The following is a 23,267-nucleotide window of genomic DNA, read 5'->3' as shown; positions in this document are numbered from 1 at the left end:
TCTTTATTTCTCCAATCCTTAGCTACCCATTGCCATGACCGTATATTATCTGGAGCATACTCCAACCACTGCTTACATTATCTGTATCTTACATAGTCTAATGCTCCCAACTCAGCAATTTTTAGAAAGTCTTCCTTTGACATGTCCAATTCATTGACCTCACCACCCTTTTGTGCCTTTATTTCTTTTCTTACACTTGGTTTCCATGGGACATCATTATAATCATTCCCTTGATTCATGCTCCCAGCATCATACTCATCTGGTTAAACAACCATTTCAGTTAAGCCTATCTGTGCACTCCATGCTAAGTGCTGCGACAGTTTAATGTCTGAATAGAAAACCCCACAAATGCATTGACTGGTCTAGCCTTCAATTAATGACTCTAAATCACTGGTTCCAATAAGGTAGTATAGTAAGCTATCTTGTTCACTGGTGTAAATAAGGTTAATTATGTTCATATGATTAGCTAGTTAACACAGTCCATAGATAGCATGTGTAATTTTAATTCACAGATAACGCTTTAAACTGAATTTTAGGTAACGGGTTCTTCTTTTCTTTTACAAAGGTATGTCTATAAGAGGCAATTGGATTTTGTTTACAACAAATTCACTGGTCTTGGTTTTATAGAATACATTTGTATTCCATGACATAACATTCTTATTGAGCATCTTTGCTCATAAAATAACAGAATAATATTCTCATATAATAGTTTTCTTGTGTTTGTATTTGGTTAACATAATTTTAATGAATATGATATTATTAATGGATACCAGTGCTAAAGATAAGGATCCGATGGTTTGCTGCCATACAGTATGACCCAGAAATAATCACCCAAGTGTCAGAGCACTGTGTGTGTATGTGCACATGCGTGTGTATGTGTGTAACTTGGAAGGACCCAAGGCTACAAAAATCCATTTTGGAGGGAAAGCATAAAAGATAAAACACACACTGTGCTGATTTTCTTGAGTGCGCTTTGCTTCAAAATAATAACTCAAATAATAACTCAGGCTAGTGTGCTTACGTATAGTTAATTTACATGTAGTTATTTCCCCTAAATTGTTTGGCTGTAAAATTACTGATTGGATTTCTTTTTTCCTTTTGTGTTTCCACAAGTAATCATTATGATTTTACAGCTCATTATTTTTAAAAATGACAAAGATGGGGGTGGTTTGTTTTTAGGAAGCTACATGGATAACAGACAGCTTGAAAGAATTGAGTTATATAATGTACCTCCTATGCTCTTTGCAGCTATTCTTTAGAACCTGGAGGCCTACTTTAAACTCTACACAAAAACATATTTTATGCTCTCCAGGTTTTCTTTTTTAACAAGATTATCTTTTCTTTCCCTATAAATATATTCTCATACTGATTGTGGTTGCAGAGTATAAGAAGTATACATATTGTTGAAGCCTAAGAACTCTTGGGCACACATTACAGATTTCTCCATCATTCAGGGAAGCAAAGCCTCAGATGTCTTTTGTAAATATCATAAATATTACAATGCAATTATCTTAAGAGAGATTTCATTATTTTTCTAAGTAATGTAACATTTTCTAAAATGAAAATTATAATTGAATTACATTAATTAAAATCATATAAGTGAATTATATGTTTTGAAAGTAACAGCAAAAACAATGAAAGCTACAGTCAAGGAAATAGGTCTCTGTGCAGAAGAGTCACTGTAGCAGGCCTGAAGCTGCTATCTTAGAAGGACCTGTTTGCAAGGTTAACTCTCGGCTGGCATCTGGGAACTTGGCTGGTAAACAGTTCCCTTTACTGATGTGAAGCTTCCCTAAGTGATGAGGTTTTGCCCACCGGGGGACTAAACACGTGTTTTCATTTGGGGTCTGCAATTTTTATAATTGCTAGGCAGGGGGTCCTTATGTAATCAATCCAATAAAATCCTTGGATGCTGTTTTTTTCAATGGCTTCCCTGGGCGGAGACACTTGACCTATGTGAATGCATTTTTGCTGCTGTGGGTAGAATATACTCTGTAGGGGAGGGGGGAGAGAGAGAGAGAGAGAGAGAGAGAGAGAGAGAGAGAGAATGCATAGGAAGCCTACACATTAATTTCTCTAGACGCCATGGCCATGGTTTTATATTATTGCTGTGTCACTGTAATAAATTTTAGCTGTGAATAGAACTATATGCTGCTGAGTCTTATGAGTCCTTCTAAGGAATCACCAAATGTGGGTGATCTTGAGGACCCTTGAAACAGCCTCATTATTCAAAAAATTCCTTACAAACTTATGCTAGAAATTCTTCACTATTCATATACATAAATAAGTGCCTGACAGTGAAGATTTTCTCATGTCATCAGCAACAGTGTGATGAGTATTCCTGAAGTGCAAATTTATAATCCTATGTAGTCTTTACTAGTCAAACTAAATGAATTATTCCTTCTGGGTGATGGATATTTAATTGTTATCATTTCTTTCAGTTTTGAATGATATCATGAAAAATTTAATAAGAGCAAGACATTAAGAACAGACACATGACTATAACAGATAGCACAGCAGATCATATAAGGTGCTATGACTAACTAAAGAAAAATGCCTGGAGTCTTTGCTTTCATGATAATGAATGAAAGTAAAAACTTCTATTTTATTTCTATTTTTCTTATTAGCTTCAGACCACCTGTCTTCCAGGTTCATGCTCAAGTAAGTCTGTCCTCTAGAAGTTCTTTCATAGCAGGTCTGTGAATGGTGAACTCTTCAAGGTTTTAATGTTTGAAAATATAAAAATCCTTCACTCTTGAATAATAGCTGGGCATAGAGTTTGGAGCTGAGGATAACTTTCTCTCAGCAATTTCAATATATTACTTTGTTTTCTTTTGACATCTATTGTTGCTCAAGATACCTGTGGCTAATCTATCATTCATTATAATTTGCCTCTAGTCTCTGTAGTTTTTAAAATGTTTTTCTCTTTATCCCTGATATTCTGAAATTGTACTATTATGTGTCTACATTATGATTTAGCAATGAATGCTACTTAGTAGTCATTGTGTTGTATTTCAAGGCATCATTTCTTGAATTCCAAAAATTCTCAATCATTATCTCTTCAAATGATCTTTACCAGTCGTTTTTTCTCTAGATATATGCTGACACCTCTCAATTTATCATCCATGTATCCAGAAGATCTATGTATCTTTCACATTTTTTATCCTTTTGTATTTCTGCAATGCTTTTTATGTAAATTCATTCTACCACCTTCCAATTTCCAAATTTCCTGACTGTATGCAGTCTGAAGTTTATCCTATCTATAGTGTTTATTTAACTGACTATACTTTTACATATCCAGGATGTCTAGTTGGTATTGGCTCTCTTGAATATCCACTGTCCTTAATCATCCTGTTATCTCAAAATTTATTTTAAGAGCTTTTGTGGATTTCCAATAATTCACATTTAGTAATGGAAAAAATCACCTTCATACATGTCATAGCTCTGGTCCCTAATATCTTTATTCAACCTCCTTCCTGATGGGTGAGGAAACTGCCTTCCCAGTTGGTTTCATCCAGAGTAAATCTTCAGCTTCCCAACATAGCTGTGGTCCATTTGTTTTCTCATAACTGCTAGAGTAGACCCCCAGTTATCTCTACTTCTTTCTGGACTCGGAGCCTACCAGGTGTGTGGCTTTGGTTCTCATTTACCACTGGGAATTTTCTTTCTTTCTTCTTGTCTTGGAAACTAGATCTTATTTTTTACCATGATTATCTTTTCATGTGTTTGGGGTAGAGATGCATGCGTGTATGTGTGGGGGTAGGGGGGAGCAAGAGAAAGAGAATTTAAAGCATAAGCTCATATTGTTTAGTGATGATCAAAAATACATCCCTTTGGTAAGCATTTATGAAGGTAAATTCCCTTTAAAAATTATTTTTACTTTATTTCCTAAATAATCATTAAATAAAATCTAATGAATTCATATGCTTAGCCAGGACTTCTGGGCTGAGCTGTATAGGCCTAACTCAACAGATTTTATACAAAACTGAGCTCATGATAGTCACCATCCTTCAACCAAGTCTGACCCTATCCTAGTCTTTTATACCTTAGTGAATGGTAATTTCATTTTCCACCTCCACCCCTTGCCCCACAGGCTTATACCTAGAATCTTGGAGTAAACCTACTCTTTTCTTTTTATTACATCTCATAGCCAATCCACCGGCAAGCTGTATCAGCTTCATCTTAAAAATATGTTTACAATATGACTTTTTTTTTTACTACCTATACTACTAGCACCCCAATCTAAGCCATCATCATCCCTTACTTGTATTACTGAAACATCTCCTCACTGTTCTTCCTACTTCTGCTCTTACCTCCTCTGTTTTTAAGACAAGAGACAGGATGATCCTTTAAAATATGGTTCAAATATCATTCCTTTACACAAATTCTTCAATGGCTTCTCGCCTCGCCCTGAATCAAGGCTCAGATCCTTCCAGTGATCTTGAAGGCCCTGTATAACCTGGCCCCTGTTATCTTTGCCTCTTGTCCTTACCCTTACTAACTTTGCTTCAACTGCACTTGCTATTTCTAGATCATGCCAATTATAGTACCACCTTAGGCCCTTTACCCTTGCTATTCCTTCTGTCTGAAGTGACCTTTGCCAAGATATTGTTGCAGCTTCCTCCCTTACCTCCTTCAGGTCATTATTCAAATGCTTCCTTTTCAGTAAATTCTTCCCAGGCTTTCCTATTGAGAATTGTTATCCTCATTGCCCTGAACACTTTCTACTTTCTTTCCCTGCTTTGTTTCTCTCCTTAGCACTTAACATTTTCAAAAGTACTTATATTTCCTTATATTTCTTGTGCATTACCCGGCTTTCCTTCCAAATATAACTGCATGAAAGAAGAGGAATTCTGTCTATTTTATGTACTGTTTTAATTTATCCTCTGCCTAGAATGGGGCCTCACTGAGAGGAGATGCTCAATCTCAATAAATACTGGTTGAATGAATAAAAGTTAAGCAAACCAAGTAAAGAACATAGCATGCAGTCGATTGTTTTTAACCTGAAGAAGTCCTTCAGCAGACAACAAACAAGCCAGGTGTCTTTGATCCAGTAATGAATGTACAGAATATTACTAAAAGTTCAGTTCTTTAGCAGGCCGTTTCTTTCAGGAGATAATAAAAAATTCCTTTTTTATCCAACCTCCCTTAGCATTACTTGCAGTAGGATTGTCTTAGTGAACTTAACAGTTTAAATTTGAATTCAAGATGGGGCTGGCTAAAGTACATTAAATCTGTGTCAAAAGATAATTATGCAAATAATTATATGATGAATTATGAATGGATGCGTTGAAATCATAATTCTATCCTCAAAAATAGAATGTGCTAAAATAAAAGGCCATTATGAAAGTATTGTTGATCCTCTTGTTAACTATGGCAATGCATGCAATGGTATTCTGTTTGGCTATAAATGATCCCTTTTTCAGACATTTGCCTGAAAAGACCATTTGTATTTTGTTTTGTCCACAGATGTTCTGTTCAAACTCCATTCCCCCCTCTTCTGAATGAGGAAGTATGGGGGAGGGTAATTTGGGTCATTCTTATCCTGAAACTTTCAGAAGCACTTATTTTAATTGTGGAAGAAAATGACAGTTTCTGTGTTACATTTTGAAAGCTCAGCTACTATTAAACTCTTCTCAAGTTGCAAATTGCCACACTTACGGGAAAATTTGCAATCAAAGTACTGTCTTGTTGCAATATAGCAACTTCCTTTTACTGTAATTTTCTGCGAAGTTCCAAGATTTCTTCAGTGACTAGTCAAACCAATCGTTTATTTCTTACACATTACAAAAGAAGGTGCTTAGCATCTGAAACACTTGGGGAAAAAATGATAGTTACTTTCACATATTTAATTTTTTAATAAACAAACAAAGCCTTTGAGATTTAAATATTTCACACAGGAATGTATTTTCCCTTACTTTCTAATTATTGTACATCAGTAGAATAAAAGTCTAAGTATGAGCAAGTAATGTAAGTAAGATGCTAACGGGGATAAATGTTAAATCAAAAAAACTTCCATGTACAAGAACTAAGAGCACAGAACTGAACAAGTTTGCTGTTGGTGGCGGCCTTGCCCATTCTGTTGCACAAGAGAGGAACTCTGGGCTCCAGGGTGTGAGGATGAGGTGCTGCATTTGTACTGGGCCTTTCAGTACAGAGGGGAGAGGTTGCTCTAGATTCTATCAATAAAGTTAACCCGTGTTATGCTGACTCAAAATGGCTCCATACATGCTCAAAAATAAATGAGCATGTTTTTAAAAACAATAAGCAGCAAATAAGAACAAAAAGGAAATAATTGAGGAGAATTTAGAGGTCAGTTAGACTCATTAGGTTAGACAGAGTTAATTTTTCATCAAAAGAATATCATGCAGATTAGAGTCTGAATCAGAGGAAGGAGGTGACCGAATTTTATACAGGACCCCATGAGGTGATTCCTTTTATCCTATGAAGTAGTAGAGTAGGAAGAAGAGGAGGGGTTAGTGGTGAGGAGCTGGAAAGGGTAACAAGCATCACCATTCTTGGGAAACAGGAACTCTCAGTCTTGGATCATAATAATTATCATTTACTGAGGGCTTATGGGTCAGGCACAGTATCAGGAAATTTACATCACTTATCAACCTTAATCCTTACAATAAATCCTTATGGCGGTTATCATTAACCCCATTTTAAAGAAGCAAAAAACTGAGACACAGAATACATCACTTGCTGAGGATCGCAGAAGTAGTGGAAACCCAGGTCTGTCAATCCCCAAACCTGTTCTTCTACCTACTCTACAATACTGCCTCCCAAGGAAGCATTCTGTAGTCATAGTAACAATGTGAGGAAAAAGAAAAACTGCTTCTGACACAAAGACATCCATTAATGCAAATCTCTCATGACATATAACTACATTGCTGTGTGGAAAGAAAGGATTCTATAAAACAGAAAGATATTAATGATAACACTTTATATTAATGGAGATAATTCAAACCAGTAACATCTTAAGAAGCTCCAATTTTCATGTTTTTTTCAATTTTATTTTAATTAGAAAGCTACATTGATTTGTGGGTTAAAATGATTTGCAGGTTTTTGGGCAATTATTAATTATAATCTTCACGAAAGGAAGGCTCCTGTTAGCATTTTAATTTTGCAAATGTGACAGACACTAAGGTACAGAAAGGTAATAAGGCTCAGCCAAGGAGGACAAGGATGGGACTGCAATCACATTTTATTCCAAACCTATTAACACCGTTAATTGAACTCAGTGCAATTAAAAAACTCTATGTCAATACTGATGAGGAAATCAGTGATCCAAATAAGGCAAGCCTGCCTCTCCACTAATTCTCTGCACAGGAGAAATCTCTTGGAGCTGATTCATCATGTTATGCAATTTTTTTTTAACCTGATACACTGCTGATTATTATGTAATGCCTTAAAATTATTTGGTTTACTTTCTCAACTGGTTTTTAACTGCTGCATTAGTTCCTACAAAGGCAGGAACCATCTGCTCGGCTCACCACTTTATATTCAGCTCCTAGCACAGGACCTGATATATAATAATCTGTAGAAAGCATGAATCACTTACTGACCACCTACGCGTGCAGGACACTGAGGCTATGAGTTAAGGCATCTCATATGCAATCTGTCAATGCATCCTGTCTACTCTTCAAAACACATCCAGACCCAACCCCTTCTCACCACTTCCACTTTAGCACCCAGGGCTAAGCTGCTATCATCTCTCACTTGAATTGACCAGACCCTATCTTGTCTCCCTCCTTCCAGACTTACTTCTACCCCTCCAGTCTATTCTCAATACACCAGCTAGAGTGATACACTTCAAATGTTCATGCTTCAGCAAAAATGGAATGCACAGTACTGTGGAGCAACACTAACAGAAGTCAGGAGACCTGACTTCTAGTTCTCTCTATTCCAGTCCATATTCCAGCTCTACGACTGTGGTCAAGTCACTGCACTACACTTGACCTCAATTTCCTTGTCTGCAAGATCAGGGATTTGGACCAGGCGCTCTTAGACTATCTCACAGAGCACTAACTGTACATGACCCTGACAGAAAGACAAAGGGAAAAATGGCTAGTCACCAATGTACATTCAATTACTGATGTTTTAGGAATTATGTATACCCATAATCAGCGTCACTCTTAACACGTAATGAGAAATTATTTATTGAAAGGCAGTTAGTTTATGTTCAAGCTCTGCTGGGTATGGAAACAATGTATCACAAGCCATATTAGATACAGCTATTTGGGGTGTTTGATTACTGTGTACAATTCATATAGATTTGCATATAGAGGCAGAAAGTTCGAATAGGTGAAAAGCAGCACTAGGGAAGTTCCTGCTCCTGTCACTTTTTTTTGACAAACTGGCCACATCTGGGTGTCAGAGAAATCAGTGCAGGCTCGCCTATCTTTTGTGACAAAGGAAAGTTTATGACCAGAAATAAACTGGGAGAACCAGAGTTGCCTCTGGAAGGCTACTTGATGACAAGGAAATAAATTATATGTAAAAGAAAACAGAGAAACAAATAATATAAAAACAATCACCTCTAATGAAGAATGCACAAATCCTAAGAACCTCAAAGGGAGTCACAGTATATGACACGATAATTTTCTCAGCAATGATATGATTAAACCATAATTAATAAAAAATTATTCTGGCTATTGAATTAATAGCTTTATTTAAAAGAACCTAAAACTGAACAATTTTTGGTTCCCTTTATTTTTAGGTTTGTGGCTGTGATATATTGTACATATTTTCTCATCACTGAATTTTTGTCATGTCAGCATAATTTGTTCCAAGAATGTGAGCTTTTATCTAAATACATTTACGGCTAAGAGTATGTTCATATCAAGCTCTTATCTTGAGATTTTTTTTTATTGTAAAAATAGATAAGCTCTTAAAGAATAGACAAATGGTTGTCCCTCAAAGACAATTGCTTCAAATGGTTCTATATCTGCTACTTTTTCCACAGCATTCTTGATCCAGAGATATTTTTTTTTCTTAACCAAAAGTCTCAAAGAGAATACTGGATAAAAATAAAAGTTTATAAAGTTTTAAAAGCCATTATATGAAATTCATTTTATAATAAAATAATTGAGAGAGGTAAATTGTATTCTTCCTTCTTTTCCACACTGAAACACCTACTAGGACATGATTTTAAGATAAAAAAAGCAAAATTGGTTTTTATCTAACATAAGGGAAAAAAGGCCTTGATGGGAAAATTTTTTTAATTCTGTATTTGCAGCAAAAATCAAATCATTATGTTGTCAATTTAGAAGGCACTTTCCATAGTCTCCTCTGCAGTGCCATGCTCATCTTGTAAATGAGAAAACTGAGTAAGAGAAAGAAAGCAGTTCCTACAAGTGTAGATGTGGAAAACAAAGTTTCTGCAGGGCCGGATGTCTGCAGCCACTCTTCCAGAACTGGTTGCCTCAAATGCACCTCATTTAGGCTTGGCTTGTTCTCAGCCTTCTGGTGAGGACATTCTGGTCCTATGGTTGGAAGAAGGATGCTAAGAATATTGGTGTACTACCATAGTGCCAGATGCTGTACCAGATACTTTATATACATTGTCATTACAGGGAGTGAAAGCTTTTACCCAATTATAAAATTATATATGGGGACAAAAAGGATTAGAAAATATAATATCTTCAAAAATATTTTTATACCAAACAAGCAGATTTTCTATGGCTATTTCTTGTAGCAGCTGTCAAATAAAAATTAAGGACATGATGCATAAATGTCCTTAAATGTGCTAAGTAAAAGAGATTCAGCAATTAGCTAAGGCTACATGGTCTAGGTATACATTTTCGGGCATTTTTCTTCAGGCAGTGTGTACGAAGAAATTCTTTAAGGATTTTTCTAATGTGTTTTATTAAGTAGAAACCTCTTAGGTATTAATAAATTGTACATTTTATCTTAATTATTACTTATATTAGTCAATCTCTTCATTGAAGATCAAACACAATTTGAAGTCATGTGCTTTGGTAAATTAAATAAGGAGGCTATAGGGATGATACCTTCATACAGGTGGGCTGCACCTTGAGTCCGCTCCAGACTTAGAATTTAGAATTTTTCACTTTACTGCTGATCCTCATACAGATGATCACTAGAGAATTTTTAAAGCAGGTTTCACCTGATAGGCACCTGAAGTGCAGGCAATGTGGTACTTTCCTACTGTGTCAGCTTAGCAAAGCTGTAACAGTGTATCTCAGTATTCCCTTCCCTATATTCTAGTTAGGGTTAGCCACAATGGAACTTTGTGTGTTTTTGGAGAATACAAGTGAAGCAGTATCTCTTTTATTTAAAAAAATATTTTATTTCTTTATTTTTAGAGAGAGGGAAAGGGAGGGAGAAAGAGAGGGACAAAAACATCGACATGTGGTTGCCACTCATGTGCTCCCTACTGGGGACCTGGTCGGTGACCCAGGCATTATTTCCTGACTGGGAATTGAACTGGCGACCCTTTGGCTCGCAGGCTGGCATCCAATCCACTGAGCCATACCAGCCAGGGCTGAGGCGGCATTTCTTGTGCTCTGAAGGTCATTGCAGGGTGTCAGTCACTGCTGCAGCTCACACACATTGTCACTTTTCTGGTGGCTTGCTTTTTTTGTATGGGCCAATAGCCAGGTTTGCAACTCCTCTAAGTCCTGTGCAAGGAGCCTAAGAATCTCCATAGCAGAGGGCTCCAGCTTTGTCATTGAAGTTGGAGGCAGGGTTCCAGTTTGTGTTCATGGGTTCTAGTTTGTCTTGCACTCCCTGGCTTCACATCTAGATTTTCTTCATGACCACTGGCTCTGCAGAGGCATCTTCACTAGTTCCTCAATTGACTAATAACTAGTCCTTTATTCCATGTCACTTAGAGCTTGTTTTCCTGATTGAACCCTAACCAATATACTCATTAATACCCAATGTGCTTTAGTGCTAGAAGGCATCCTCAATTGCTTACCAAGAAGCAGATTCCCTTCCATGTAAATGTTAATTTCTCTTTTATATGGTGTTAAGAAGTGTTATTATTTGCCCAGTACAGTGGAAAACTTTATACACAACGTATGACTTGGTTCTGAAATAGCACGTAAGGTATTATTATCCTCTTTTTACTCATGAGAAACTGAGGTCCTAAACATGTCTAGGTTTAAAGAGCTGACTTAAAGCTCATGTTCTAGAACTATGACGTTATTCTTAGCTATCTTACTGAAGAACCTCAGAAAAGACAATTCTCTTCTTTAATGTTGAGCCCTTTTACCTAGATGTAGTTAGATACAACAATAATTGTCTCTTGAGGCCGCTCCAAGTTTATGATTAATAAAAGAATACATGAGGAGATAGCTTACTTCTCTGTTTTCTATGGCAGGAAAGCTTGCATGCAGTTAATCTAAAACCATTGGCATTTAAAGAATAGGGATTGAAACACTGATGTATTTCTCAATGTTCCATATTATTTTGGGTTCAAGACCACTAGGATTTTGCTCTTGGTTTAGCCTGATACTTGTAGCGATGTTAAGAAACAGATTTAGCAGTATCATTTAGAATAGAGACTCTCAATTGAGCTCATGCACTTTGGTCACTGCTGGTTGCTGTCTGAGCCAAAAACCAATGAAAAGTCCATGAAGGCTGCAAACAATTTAACACAGTTATTGGAAAATTTATCTTCAAGAAACTAGAATATAAAGTAGTCAATGATTGTAACTTAAACTTCATTCTCACATAAGATCTGGGCCAGGAGACCCAAGCATGTAATTTATTAAGGGAAGTCTTTGGATGAGATTTGGGTATATACAGCAGACCATTAGGCTTATAGTTTTGTGAGATTTAGAGGATGCTGTCAAGGGAGTAATATATTTTAGGAGTTTGAGTGAAGAAGATAATTTGATAAGTTATGGTCCTTCAATGAGAAGAGGCTTTAAAGAGTTCTAGGGGTAAAATAATTTTACCTGGAGTTTTATTAAACTTGAGATGTTTCATTAAATGAGTTATCGCAGCGAGGTAATATGGATAAGGCAATTATAGGAGCAAAAGAGGCCTCTTGCCAACAAAATTTGAGGAGGTTTTCTGAGGCTATAAAGAATGGGGGGTGTTTTTCTTTAACTTCTCTGTTTAACAGAGCGGTATATCCCCAAATATTTCATAATTATTGACCTTAGCAACTAAATCTCTCATCGGAATTTGTTTTATTTTCTCAAAGGCAACAAGGAATTTGTAATAAGATTTAAATTTAATAAATTTCTACTTAATAAATTCCTAATTCAATTCTTCTGTGTCCTGTTTTGAATGATGCATCACTAATTAAGCCAGATTTTGTGTTTTGCTTCCTGGCAGCCATTATTTAAACAGGAACTAGGAGAATGAGACCCACATTTGTTCAAACATGAAACTGAAAGGACTGGCTTCAGTTTATCAATAATCTATTTTATAACGTGTGAGCAGAAATCTCTCTCAAACGTGAAGGCACATTAGTCAATCTTTTTATTTTGTTTGTGTATAATGCTTTATTGAAATTCAAAAATTTATGAAACAAAAGTTTTCAAACATTGAAACAATATTTTCACAATTAATCGAATGTATGAACTTAATCAGTCTCTTAGGAGTTCCATTATATCACATGTCCTATACGTCAATCTTCTATGGGCTGCCAACACTACAAGCACCACAGAACAAAATAATAAAGCCAAGTGCACTACTGCTGCACTCAACCAACACAAAGTATTGGTGCTACAGGTTTGGTTCTTTTTTCAGTATTTCTAGACTTATTTTTAGAAGTCTTTTAATGATTAAATTTCTTGAATAGTTATAGGATTATTTACATCATCTACTTGATCTTCAGAGAGTTTTTGGTAGCTTGTAGGTTTTGAGGAATTGGTGCATTTTATCTAAACTGCTAAACTTATTTGCACAGAGTTGTTCGTAGTATGTGCTTCTTAATCTTTTAACATCTATGGAGTCTGTAGCAATAACTCCTCTTTTATTCCTGATATTTGTAATTTGAGTCTTCTTTTGCTCTTTGTTGCTAGATGTTTATAAATTTCTTCTTTGATTTTTCACAAAAAACCCACAGCTTTTGGTTTGATTTTTCTCTATTGTTTTTGTTTTGTAATTGCATTGATCTCTGTTCTTTATTGTCTTCCTCCTGCATGCTCATTTTGTTGTTGTTGTATTTTTTTCTAATTTTTCAGGTGGGAGCTTAGATTATTGATTTGATACCTTCCTCCTTTTCTGATATAAGCATTAGTGATATAAATTTTCTCCTAAGCACATATTGTATTTTCATCTTCATTCAGTTCAATTTTCCTTGGGACTTCCTCTTTTATTTATAGATTAGTTAGAAGTGTGTTCTTTAATTTACAAGTGGTTGGAGGCTTTCTTGCTATTTGTTATTGATTTCTAGTTTGCTTACATCATGACCAGAGAACATGTATTCTGCGGCTGTTGGGAGTCAGAGACTATTTGTGGGTAGTAGGGTAGTTGTTCAGGACTTCTGTATCTTTGTTGAGTTTTTGTTCAGTGGCTCCAAAAATTACTGAGAGAGGAGTGTTGTAGTCCCCAACTATTGTTATAGATCTGTCAATTTTTCCTTTTAGTTCTTTTGGACTTTGTTGCCCTTTTCCTGGTCCTTTGGCTAAAGATAGCATGCTTTCTTGGGGCTCTATTTTGCTTGTGCCTATCAATATTTTAAGGTTGCAGGCTTCTTTAACACCTGGGCCAGGGTATATTGCAGGGAAGAAAAAACCCAGGAAACTCACTGCTAGGTTGTTTTTCGGGTGTGAAGAGCCTTAGCCTGCCTGCCTTCTTCATCTACCTTTCAGAGTCTTCTGGTAAGTGACATGTTTTGTCCAGGGGTGGGTGGGTAGCAGGGGGGTGTGGTGTGTGTGTGTGTGTTTATTGTGATTTATATGAAAAAAGAAAAAAGAGAAAAAAAGAAAATGGAATGTGTGTTCTACCTTGTCCAGAACTGTAAAATTGTATTTTTGAACCTTTAAATCCCTCAAAAGTATTTCTACTTTTAACCCCCTAATCTAGCCAGTTCAATGATTAGTATACCAGTTGGTGGTGAACATGAACATTGAAGGGGAAATTGCTAGTAGTTGATTTTTTAAAAAAAGTCTTTATAAGTATGGAGGCAAAAATAACTATTAGTATAAATAGGTCGGGAAACACAAGTGAATTTTCCTTCTGGACTTCTTCATAGACTGCCATTCCATAAAGTGTTTCCTATGTATAGGCAAGTAAAGGCAAGATTTCTTTTCTTCTTTTCTAAAAGCACTTATCTATACCTAGGGCAGGAGGTCTCAACAGTTTTTTATTGTCTTCCCCTAAGACAGACCAACAGACGCTGTGGTCCATTTGTACCCACTTTCCAATGAAAAAATAACTCAGCGATACCAAGAGAGTATGACTGTACAAGAACGGTTGGGTACGGATGATTCATAGTATCATTTTTAGAAAATTGTGGGTAATGTGAATCATAGCATTCCATAAGGTAAAGCAGGGAACCTAAAACTAACTAAAATCAATAGTGATGCAATCTAATGATAATTTATAATTAAAAAACCCACAACTGAAAACAACAGGTAATGGAAAACTATCCTGATGAGCTATCAATATAGCATTCCTCCTGAAAACCACGGGAACTCAAACTCTCCACTCTTGTGCTTGTGCAATGGGAGCTGTATTGTCAGATGCATGGATACCAGGCTTCATGGAAAAAAACAGCGAATTCAGATATTCAGTAAATTCTGCCAACACATTGTTTTATGGTTATTCAATTCGTAACCTTTTAAAATCACTTAGTAGGTTACTCTTAAGCATTATTTAGTCCCAAGTGAGAAAAAAAAAAGGTCCATGAAATTATGTGTTATTTGCCCATAAGAACCAAAGAAAGGACTGGCATTTCTGCATCAAGCCTCGGCCCCCAGGCGCTTTTAGCCAAAGACAGTCCCTGCTTTGAGAATCACTGCTCTAGTACAGTGGTCCAACGGGAAATACTTTTCATAGTCCAGGCTGTTCCCCTGTAGGACTTTGCCAGTGCTACTATGAATTTGGCATTAACACTCTAGAAATAATAAAATCATCCATAGAAATCAGAGAGAGTATATACAAATATGAATACAATGGTATTTAGAACGGATGCCCAACATGTCTGCATGCTCGGTGGTGAGGAAGAAGATTGTATCACACTGTTCTATGACTGTCATCTAGGCAAATAAAGTCTAAATGTGGAGAAAGTACTTGCTATAAACAACTGTTAGCTCAGAGATGGCTTTCTAGCCACTAAAATGAACTGTCCTTTTGTTTTTAGTTTCACTGATGCTGAAGCAATGCACCTAAGCCAGGCAACTATTAGACAAACCAAAGTTTATCACTGCAGATAAACTTAATTATAAATGTTTATATGCTGACAATATAACATATTTTCATCTTTGTGATAGTAATGGTTCTATCTCCGATAATAGATGGTAAAATCCTTATGAATGGAAATGGCTTTATTCATCTAAAAATGTGAATTTTGCAGCTGGACTGCCTGGACTCGTATTTCATGTCTGCTACCTTCTAGCTGTATGGCAATGAGTAAGGTGAACTGTTTCAGTTCTGCAAAAAAGCTATAATAGTGGCAACCTTGCAAGGGCCAATTTGAGAATTCAATGAGTGCATTCAAACTGGTGCATTTTACCTAAACTGCTAAGTTCTTAGCATAGAAATTTAGCAATTGGTAAATGCTATCTATCATTCGTAGTAACAGTGGCAATAATATTATTACTTTATACATATTCCACAGCACATATTGGGCTTTGTGCATGATTGAGGCTACTAGAATCATTGTTGGGTTTCTGCTAAATTATGGTTTCTGGTTTTTTTTGTTTTTTTTTGAGGGGCAATACAGTGTGCTGACTAGGAGACAGACAGCCAATGTTCCAATCCCAGCTCTACCTCTTACAATTTACTTAATCCATGTGCCTCAGTTTCCTAATTTGTAAAATGGGGATAGCATCAGCACCTTTTTCATAGGGTTGCTATGAGGATTCAATGAGTTACATTTTGTAAATTACTTAGAATGGTGTCTGTTTCATAATGTTTATTTACTTGTTAAATTAAAAACAATGTCTTTTAACAGCTCTCCACCTCCTTCCTCCAGGAGCTCCACCAAAAATTCCCTTCAAAAATTGGTGAAAATGGCTAAAAGTACTTCTCAGAACCAATGGAATGTTTTCAGTTATATCCCAAGTATCTAAGATAAGCCACACAAATGTTGAAATGTTATGGAGAGAACTGTCCAGATTTTTGAACACCTACTCAAAATCTGTTTTAAACAAGCCATCTAGAATCATATTAGTCAGTTTATGAAAGTACAGTTCCATGTTGCCTGGATTCGTAACCAAATTTTACTTGTTCTGGCATCTCAGCATATAGATTTAAAATAAATTATTATCTTGCTTATTGATTTAATTTAGCAGCTTTAATGTGAAAGCAAGTTGTCATATGTATATTATAGGAAAAAAAGGTGCAGAATCTAATCATTCTTTATCTAAAGGCTTTCACCACTTCATCTGAATTACACACACACACACACACACACACACAGAGCTTGCTGTGTGCCTTTCTTTCATGTGCTCTCAGGTCAGACGAGGGCTCTGGCAGCCAACAGCTCCCACATTTTCAGGCAAGAGAATCAGTGAGTATGTAAAATAAAGTTAGACTGTTTTGAAAAATAGCACAACATTCTTGGTTGACAGGCATATTGCAACGTGCATAATGAGAAAGCAGTGATAGGAGGGAAGTAAGAAGTAGCTGGAACTGAAACTCTGAGCTGCAGTCGAGGAGGTGGGGCAGGGGCTCAAGGGGAGAGAATCCTGATGCGCTGGTAGCCTCTGTGGAGCAGAGAAGTCTTGTAAAGCACCCTGATCAAAGGTACAGACTGGGACCTGCTTTGATAGGGAGCTCAGCATGGTGACTGCAAGTTACTGGGTGCTGCCAATATTTCTTAAAATAGGTGGGTGGCTAGGGATAGGTTCCACATGCTCCGTCATCTGGAGCAGTAAGCCAACCAGATGCTCCTTGGAGAAGGGGTCAATAAAGGCAGGGTTCCAGCTAAAGTGAAACGGAATATTAATCAATAAAACAAAGTTGAATTGAGTCATATAAAGTAGACAAACATGACAAGACATTCAGAGCCCTAGGGCTCTCCCCGGGCACATGGGGCATGAGTCTATGGTAGTAAGTTTCTGGCAATTCCTAGTATGAATAAACTCTAAATGAAGGCCTGCTTGTGCTGGCCAGGGTTGACCTAGGACATGGAAGTGCCTCTGTTTGCAGGCTGAGGACATCAACTGAGATATCCTGAGGACACTGAAGTTCCTGTCACATTCACTCACTCATTCATTCATTCAAGTATTCACACTTTTTATTGAGCACGTATGGGGTACTATACCTATAATAGGTGCTGAAATATAGAGCTGAACAGAATTGAGAAACTCTCTGTTCCTGTCATGGACATGGACATGCCCTCCCTACCAAACTCAGGGGAGAGAGACACTAAGCAGGTACTCACATAAATAAAAATATCATTACAAAGCATAAGAAAGGTTTTGAAGAAAATATACAGAGTGCTAAGTCTATAACAGGAGAAAGTGATTTAGGTTAGGGAGTAGTGGTTAGGCAAGTCTCTCTGCAATTTCAGGTTTAGGAAGGAGTCAGCCAGAGGGAATTGAGTAAAAGCATTCTAAGTAGAGCGACTGGCATGTCCAAAGGAAAGAGGTGGCAAAGACTGGTGGGTGATCAGGGTAATTAGTGCACAGTGAATGATTTCCTTTTAAGTAAGTTTAAGAAAAAATATATAAACTGGAATAACAAATATATGGAATTAATGAAATTGTATATTTTACGATATCATAAGCTTCTAAATCTTCATTATTATAGAAACATTTCTACTCTAATTGCTAAGAGGAATGAGTCAAACACTAAAGCTAAGCTGTGTTTTTATTGCTTTGTGTATTTTTATTATGCTGCTTTCAAAAACAGACCAATGGGTTTTATAATCTAAGTCTGCTCGTAAGGAACACCTTACATACACACAGATGAACAACTTTAGTAGATTGTTTAAGGGTATTTAATGCTGGTATAATCCTGCTATTAAATTCAACTAAATTATCTCTAAATCTGAATTCATTTTGAATTTGAACTCAGGTCACATGGAGCTAGGATTACAGCAGAGACAGCAGCCTGTGAAACTCAGTACTTAATCTTCATAGTTCTCTTCCACTTAAGTCTTATTCTATTAAAATTGGCTGAGTTATCCAAAGAAATAATTGAATTGGTAAGAATGAAGATTAGTTGTTCATCATGAAGGTGATTGGATTACATATTATATTGTTCTTGTCCTTCAGGAAATGTAACAGAAAAAATTTTTTTCATTTTTAAATAAGCATGTATAAACAACAAAAATAAAACAAGAATTCCTGTGAAATATAGGAAGCAATCATTTAGGTGTACATTGTTTTGCCTCTGAGGTTCAGGCAATTCTAACTATAATACTCTAGTCTCAGCAAGAGATCATGCTGAATAACTACTTGTGCTTTATAATACCAGTAGCTCTGTATGTTTATCCAAACTTCATGAAAAAAAAAATAGTAACAGAGAAAGAGAGAAATCTAGATAGAAATCAATCCAGGTACTGAAGATGTTATTAAAATCCATGAAGGCGCATGCTTCTTGAAGTCAAACTTTTTAAAAAGTTACTCATTTAGTGCCTGCATGGAGTACCAGGGTAGGGTGTGGAAAGATCACTGGGGTAGGTGATTTGGGTTCTAGTCTTTACTTTTACACTTTTTTTTTTTTTGCAGTACAACTTTGGGTAAATCACTTAATCTTTCTGAGTTTGAGTTTTGTAATTTGCAAATATGGTTGCTGTGAAGTTCAAAAGACACAACAAACATGGAAACTCCCTTAATAACAGGGAAAGTACTAAGCAAGTTAAGGTCTACAAGAGAACTGAGTCTCTAGTGAAAAACCCACCAAAGAATGTTCTATTTTTGAACACTGGTTAGAAACATCTAACATGCATGTTGAGGCTAACAATTCTTTTTCCTTTTAAACCAGAGAATAGAGTTAGAAAGTGTCCAGCCCTCTACTGTGGGATTAGCAGGTTAGTGTTGCATGGGAAGACTTCCCCCATCATTAATAATATTCCTTACTCTGTGATGTTCCTCTGTCAAAAATCAGTTGGAATAATTATCTATCTGGGAAATGCCACATTACACATTTGGGACACGTTAATTAAGGTAGGAGGCCAAAGTAGATCCTCTGATTTCTTTCCTGGAATAAACTTGTAGAAGTGAAGTTACCAGACCAGGTTCTCGATACATATAACTAAATAATACTCTTTAGAGCTGAGGGAGGGAAGGAGGGAGGGAGCAAGGGAAAGTGGTGGTGGGTAGGCAGAGACAAATGTATTTGAAAAAATAAATTAAAATGAAAAAATAATACTCTTTAGGAAGGTGGCAACAATTTATACTCCTAGACAATACTCACAATCTTTCTGATTACCAGTTTGACTCACCTTTTACTATTTTCTGTAATTTAATAACTCAAAATCTTCAAGACTCATCTCTCTCTTTTCCTTCCTCACAGTATTCTACTGCCAGGATATGCGTGATAGGATGGCACAGGCTGAGTGTTTCAATGTGTCTTCAATGGTTTACCACTCCTCTTAGGATAAATCCAAGCTTTAATAGTTTACATGCTCTGGGTAAAGTGGCCTCTTCTTCCCTCTCCAGCCCCATCTTTCACTACCAACGTCCCTCTTAAACAGGCCAGCTGGCTCTTATCTTTAGATTTTTTTCAGGCTATTACTTGTGACAGGAACACCAGATTTTAGAGAGAACTCGATGTTCAGACAGCATTTCTGACTAGTGATAGCAAAAGTGGCCCCTTTCATCCAGCTAAGAGTATTTATTTCAGACTAACTGCAAATACCTGTGGAAAAAATAATAATTTGATTTGTCAGCCATTCAAAGGAGCAGGTTTTGATAGGGGTGCTATTCTCTTGAAGAGGAAGAGGCTTGGCGGTATGTAACTGGGGACAGGGGAGGGTAGAGAATGAACACTTATGAGTGTGACGTACACTCCTACTTCGACCCAAATAAATGAAAATGTTCTTCTATACTCTAGTTTATGAGAGTTATAAAATAAGTATATGATTTTAAAAATTTTCTAAGAAAAGCAACTCCAGTATACGTTATTAACTGTTTCACATTTTGTATACCTAAATGATACAACTTCTACAGTAGTGACAGATTAAAGTTTTTGATACTCTGGGCTAATACACAGTTGTTCAAATTACTTAAAAAGTGTAGTCAATGTTTTTCAAGGGCTCCTAATAAGGAGCTATAGTTCCATTGGTACAACAAACTCCCTTTTAGCCAAGATGATAAAAATGGGTTGATTTTGTGATTGAATGTTCTGGTTAACAAGATTCTCAGCCCTTACACTGCTATTGTCCTAGTTTCTCATCATCTTCTGGCCAGGCTTAATGGCCCTGCCTTTGGCCTTATACTTCTTGATCAATGCTCTGCACCAGAGAGATAAACAGGCCACTGTCATCACGCAAGTCCCTGGCTCAAAATTCTTCAATAACTCTATCACTGCAGGAAAGTGCCTAAGCAGTTTATCACACAATTCCTGATCTAAGCTCGCCTACCTCGCCGGGCCCATCCAGTGCCCCTTTATCACATTCTTTCCTTAAATTTTATTTAAGCCTCCCCTGAGGACGTTGTTACTGATTTTAGAGAGAGGGGAAGGGAGGGAGAGAGAGAGAGGAGGAGAAACATCAATGTGAGAGAGAAACATTGATTGGCTGCCTCTCCTACGTGCCCTGACAGGGGACTCGAACCCTCAACCCAGGCATGTGCCCTGACTGGAAATCGAACTCATGACGTTTCATTTTATGGGACAATGCTCCAACCAACTGAGCCACACCAGATAGGGTGCTTTCCTTCAATTTTTAACAAATCACTAATTCTTAGCCATGTGAGTTCTCCCCATTCTAAAGCCTTTTCTCACTTCCCCAGAAGGCTAAGGCCTTCCTTCTCCCATGTTCCTCCTATATTTCTTGCACCCATCCATTACAACAGTCAAAATATATTGAGACTCTTGGAGTGTCTTTCTCCCCATATAATGGTATGCTATGCCTTCCCATTTTTACCTTGAGTACTATGCTCCAAGTCTAGTAGGTTCTCATTTTTAAATAAAATCATGCATATATTAAAAATCCTATCTTTAATGTTGGATTTTACAGCTAATTTGCAGTGTAATATTACACTGATGATTAATCTATTATTATGCTCAAACAATTCTATGCACACTAGGTTATTTCATTAAAAATCTAACCTGCGATGACATATGAGCTCATTGAATATATCGACTGAAGAACAAATCAATAAGGCATTGTGTGTTTTTTAAGGGCATGAAGCTCTAAACTTAGGCTCTTTTATCAAAATCTGGCAAGAAGATAAAAGTAAATAATCTGGAACTTAGTCAAAAAAGTCTCCAAATAAAAACTATATTACAGAGTCTGAAAGTTTACTTACATGGTATAGTGTGGTCTCTGGCACAGGTGTGCCCATGATGTCTTGTCTCAATGTATCCATTTGCAAACTAGGTAGCAATGAATAGTGGGTCGGGCTATTACTCTTATCACCCTTCTTTTTAGACTTCTTCCCCGTGTCTTTTTTGCTGTTTCTCTGAAACATGTATTCTTCTTGAGCAATTTTTTCGTTGCTCATGTATCGGAGTAGAGAATTTTCTATATAAAAAGAGATAAATATACCAATATAAATATGCAAATATTCCAAATTTACTATTTCCTAATTGTGCTATTAGATTTTATTTCAGAAATGGAACTTGACTTAATTTATAAGATACATATGTAGTGGAATACAGAGAACATGATTATTTGGGGTCATAGGACAATAAGAAATCAATAGCATATACATTATAACTCCTAGTTTCATTTCTGGACCAACTATATCAGAGTCACCTGCAGAACCTAAAGCAGAAGCTCCCCCAGGGGAATTCTGCCAAAAGTTGATGACGAAACCAACCTATGGCAGGCTAGGTAGCATCCTTGTAGAAATCAAAATCCATATTCTGAACCAATACTGAGGAAACCTAGTTTATAAAATCTATGCTTAAATTGATAGCCAGCACTTAGTACTTCATAAGGCTTCCTCCCACCCCAAAATGTCACTGTCATATGAAGTTCTAAAAGAGTGACTCAGAGATGGCATATGATAAGCACTTTGATTTTTATATTTTTTCTTGCTTAGTTCTATAAAACAAATGAGATTAGAAACTGAAGTTTAGAAAATGGAATGAATACATAGATGTAAAGGAATCTGTCAATGTGCCTGTATTTTGCAACATTTTCAGAAACTCCTGCTCCATAAAACAAGTGTTAAGAAGACGAATGAAGCAGATATTCACGCTTGCTTATCCCTGTGTGGTCTGTGGGTCTGTGAAGTAATGAAATAAATTCTGTACCTTGGCTAGAACTAACAGACAAATGGGTTAAACATACTCTGATGGAAGCTTAGTGAGCTTAGGTTTTATGAATCATTTTTGCTTCATTTAGATTTGTTTTATTTTTCATCTACAATTTTATGGCTGTTGATCTCAGAAAGTGGAAGTAGCAGCATGACCCACTGGGCCCCCCATGTCTACACATGGTCGAATCCCATTTAGTAGTGTGACTTTCAGTTGTTCTCTTTACTGCTCACCTCAATGCAGGATAAGTGAACATAAAAACTTACTTTTGGTAGATACTTCAAGTGTAGCCCACCCCCAGTAAGAAGATAACCCTGAACAGCAAACAGAAGAGAAAAAAAAGCAAAGAAGTTTTTTTCCATTTTTATATGGTTTTCATTAGAGTCACTGGCCCAGTTTCCATTAGCTTTTATCCATGTGCTCACTGCTCATTTTAAGGTTGTATTAATATAAAAGTGGTAAGGTTGCATTGCGGACCAATGGGGACTGATCACAAGCTCTATTTGCTAAACTTTTATGCAGTTTCACACTTCTGACCTTGTTTTCCAAATGTTAACTTTCGAATAACAATCAGATATTCATTTTCACACTGCACTTATCTACCCTGAATCCCTTAGGAGGCATTCAGAGAAGATATCTACTTAGTAACAGATCAAGATCGTCAAACGTTGGTCTGAGTTCGTTTGGGTGTACCATAACGTTAATGAGAGAATAAAAATTTTGTACTGCAGCCATAA

General features: G+C 36.6%; 1 protein-coding gene across 5 annotated transcripts in view; it reads right to left on the bottom strand.

Annotated features, from left to right (window-relative positions):
• The window catches only part of CNKSR2 (connector enhancer of kinase suppressor of Ras 2), a 269,164-nt gene that overhangs the window by 63,234 nt on the left and 182,663 nt on the right, over nt 1–23,267 (bottom strand). For all 5 annotated transcript variants that reach the window (XM_054581133.1, XM_054581134.1, XM_054581135.1 and 2 more), the window contains one exon: nt 21,576–21,790. In XM_054581133.1, coding sequence (XP_054437108.1) covers nt 21,576–21,790 — 215 coding nt within the window. The remainder of the gene's footprint in view (nt 1–21,575; nt 21,791–23,267) is intronic.

This window comes from Pteronotus mesoamericanus, unplaced genomic scaffold (assembly GCF_021234165.1).
Source record: "Pteronotus mesoamericanus isolate MK-2021 breed Mesoamerican mustached bat unplaced genomic scaffold, CSHL_Meso_final contig_65, whole genome shotgun sequence".
Classification (NCBI taxonomy): Eukaryota; Metazoa; Chordata; class Mammalia; order Chiroptera; family Mormoopidae; genus Pteronotus; species Pteronotus mesoamericanus.
The sequence above is the reverse complement of the archived record's forward strand: the minus strand, read 5'-3'. Positions and strand labels throughout refer to the sequence as shown.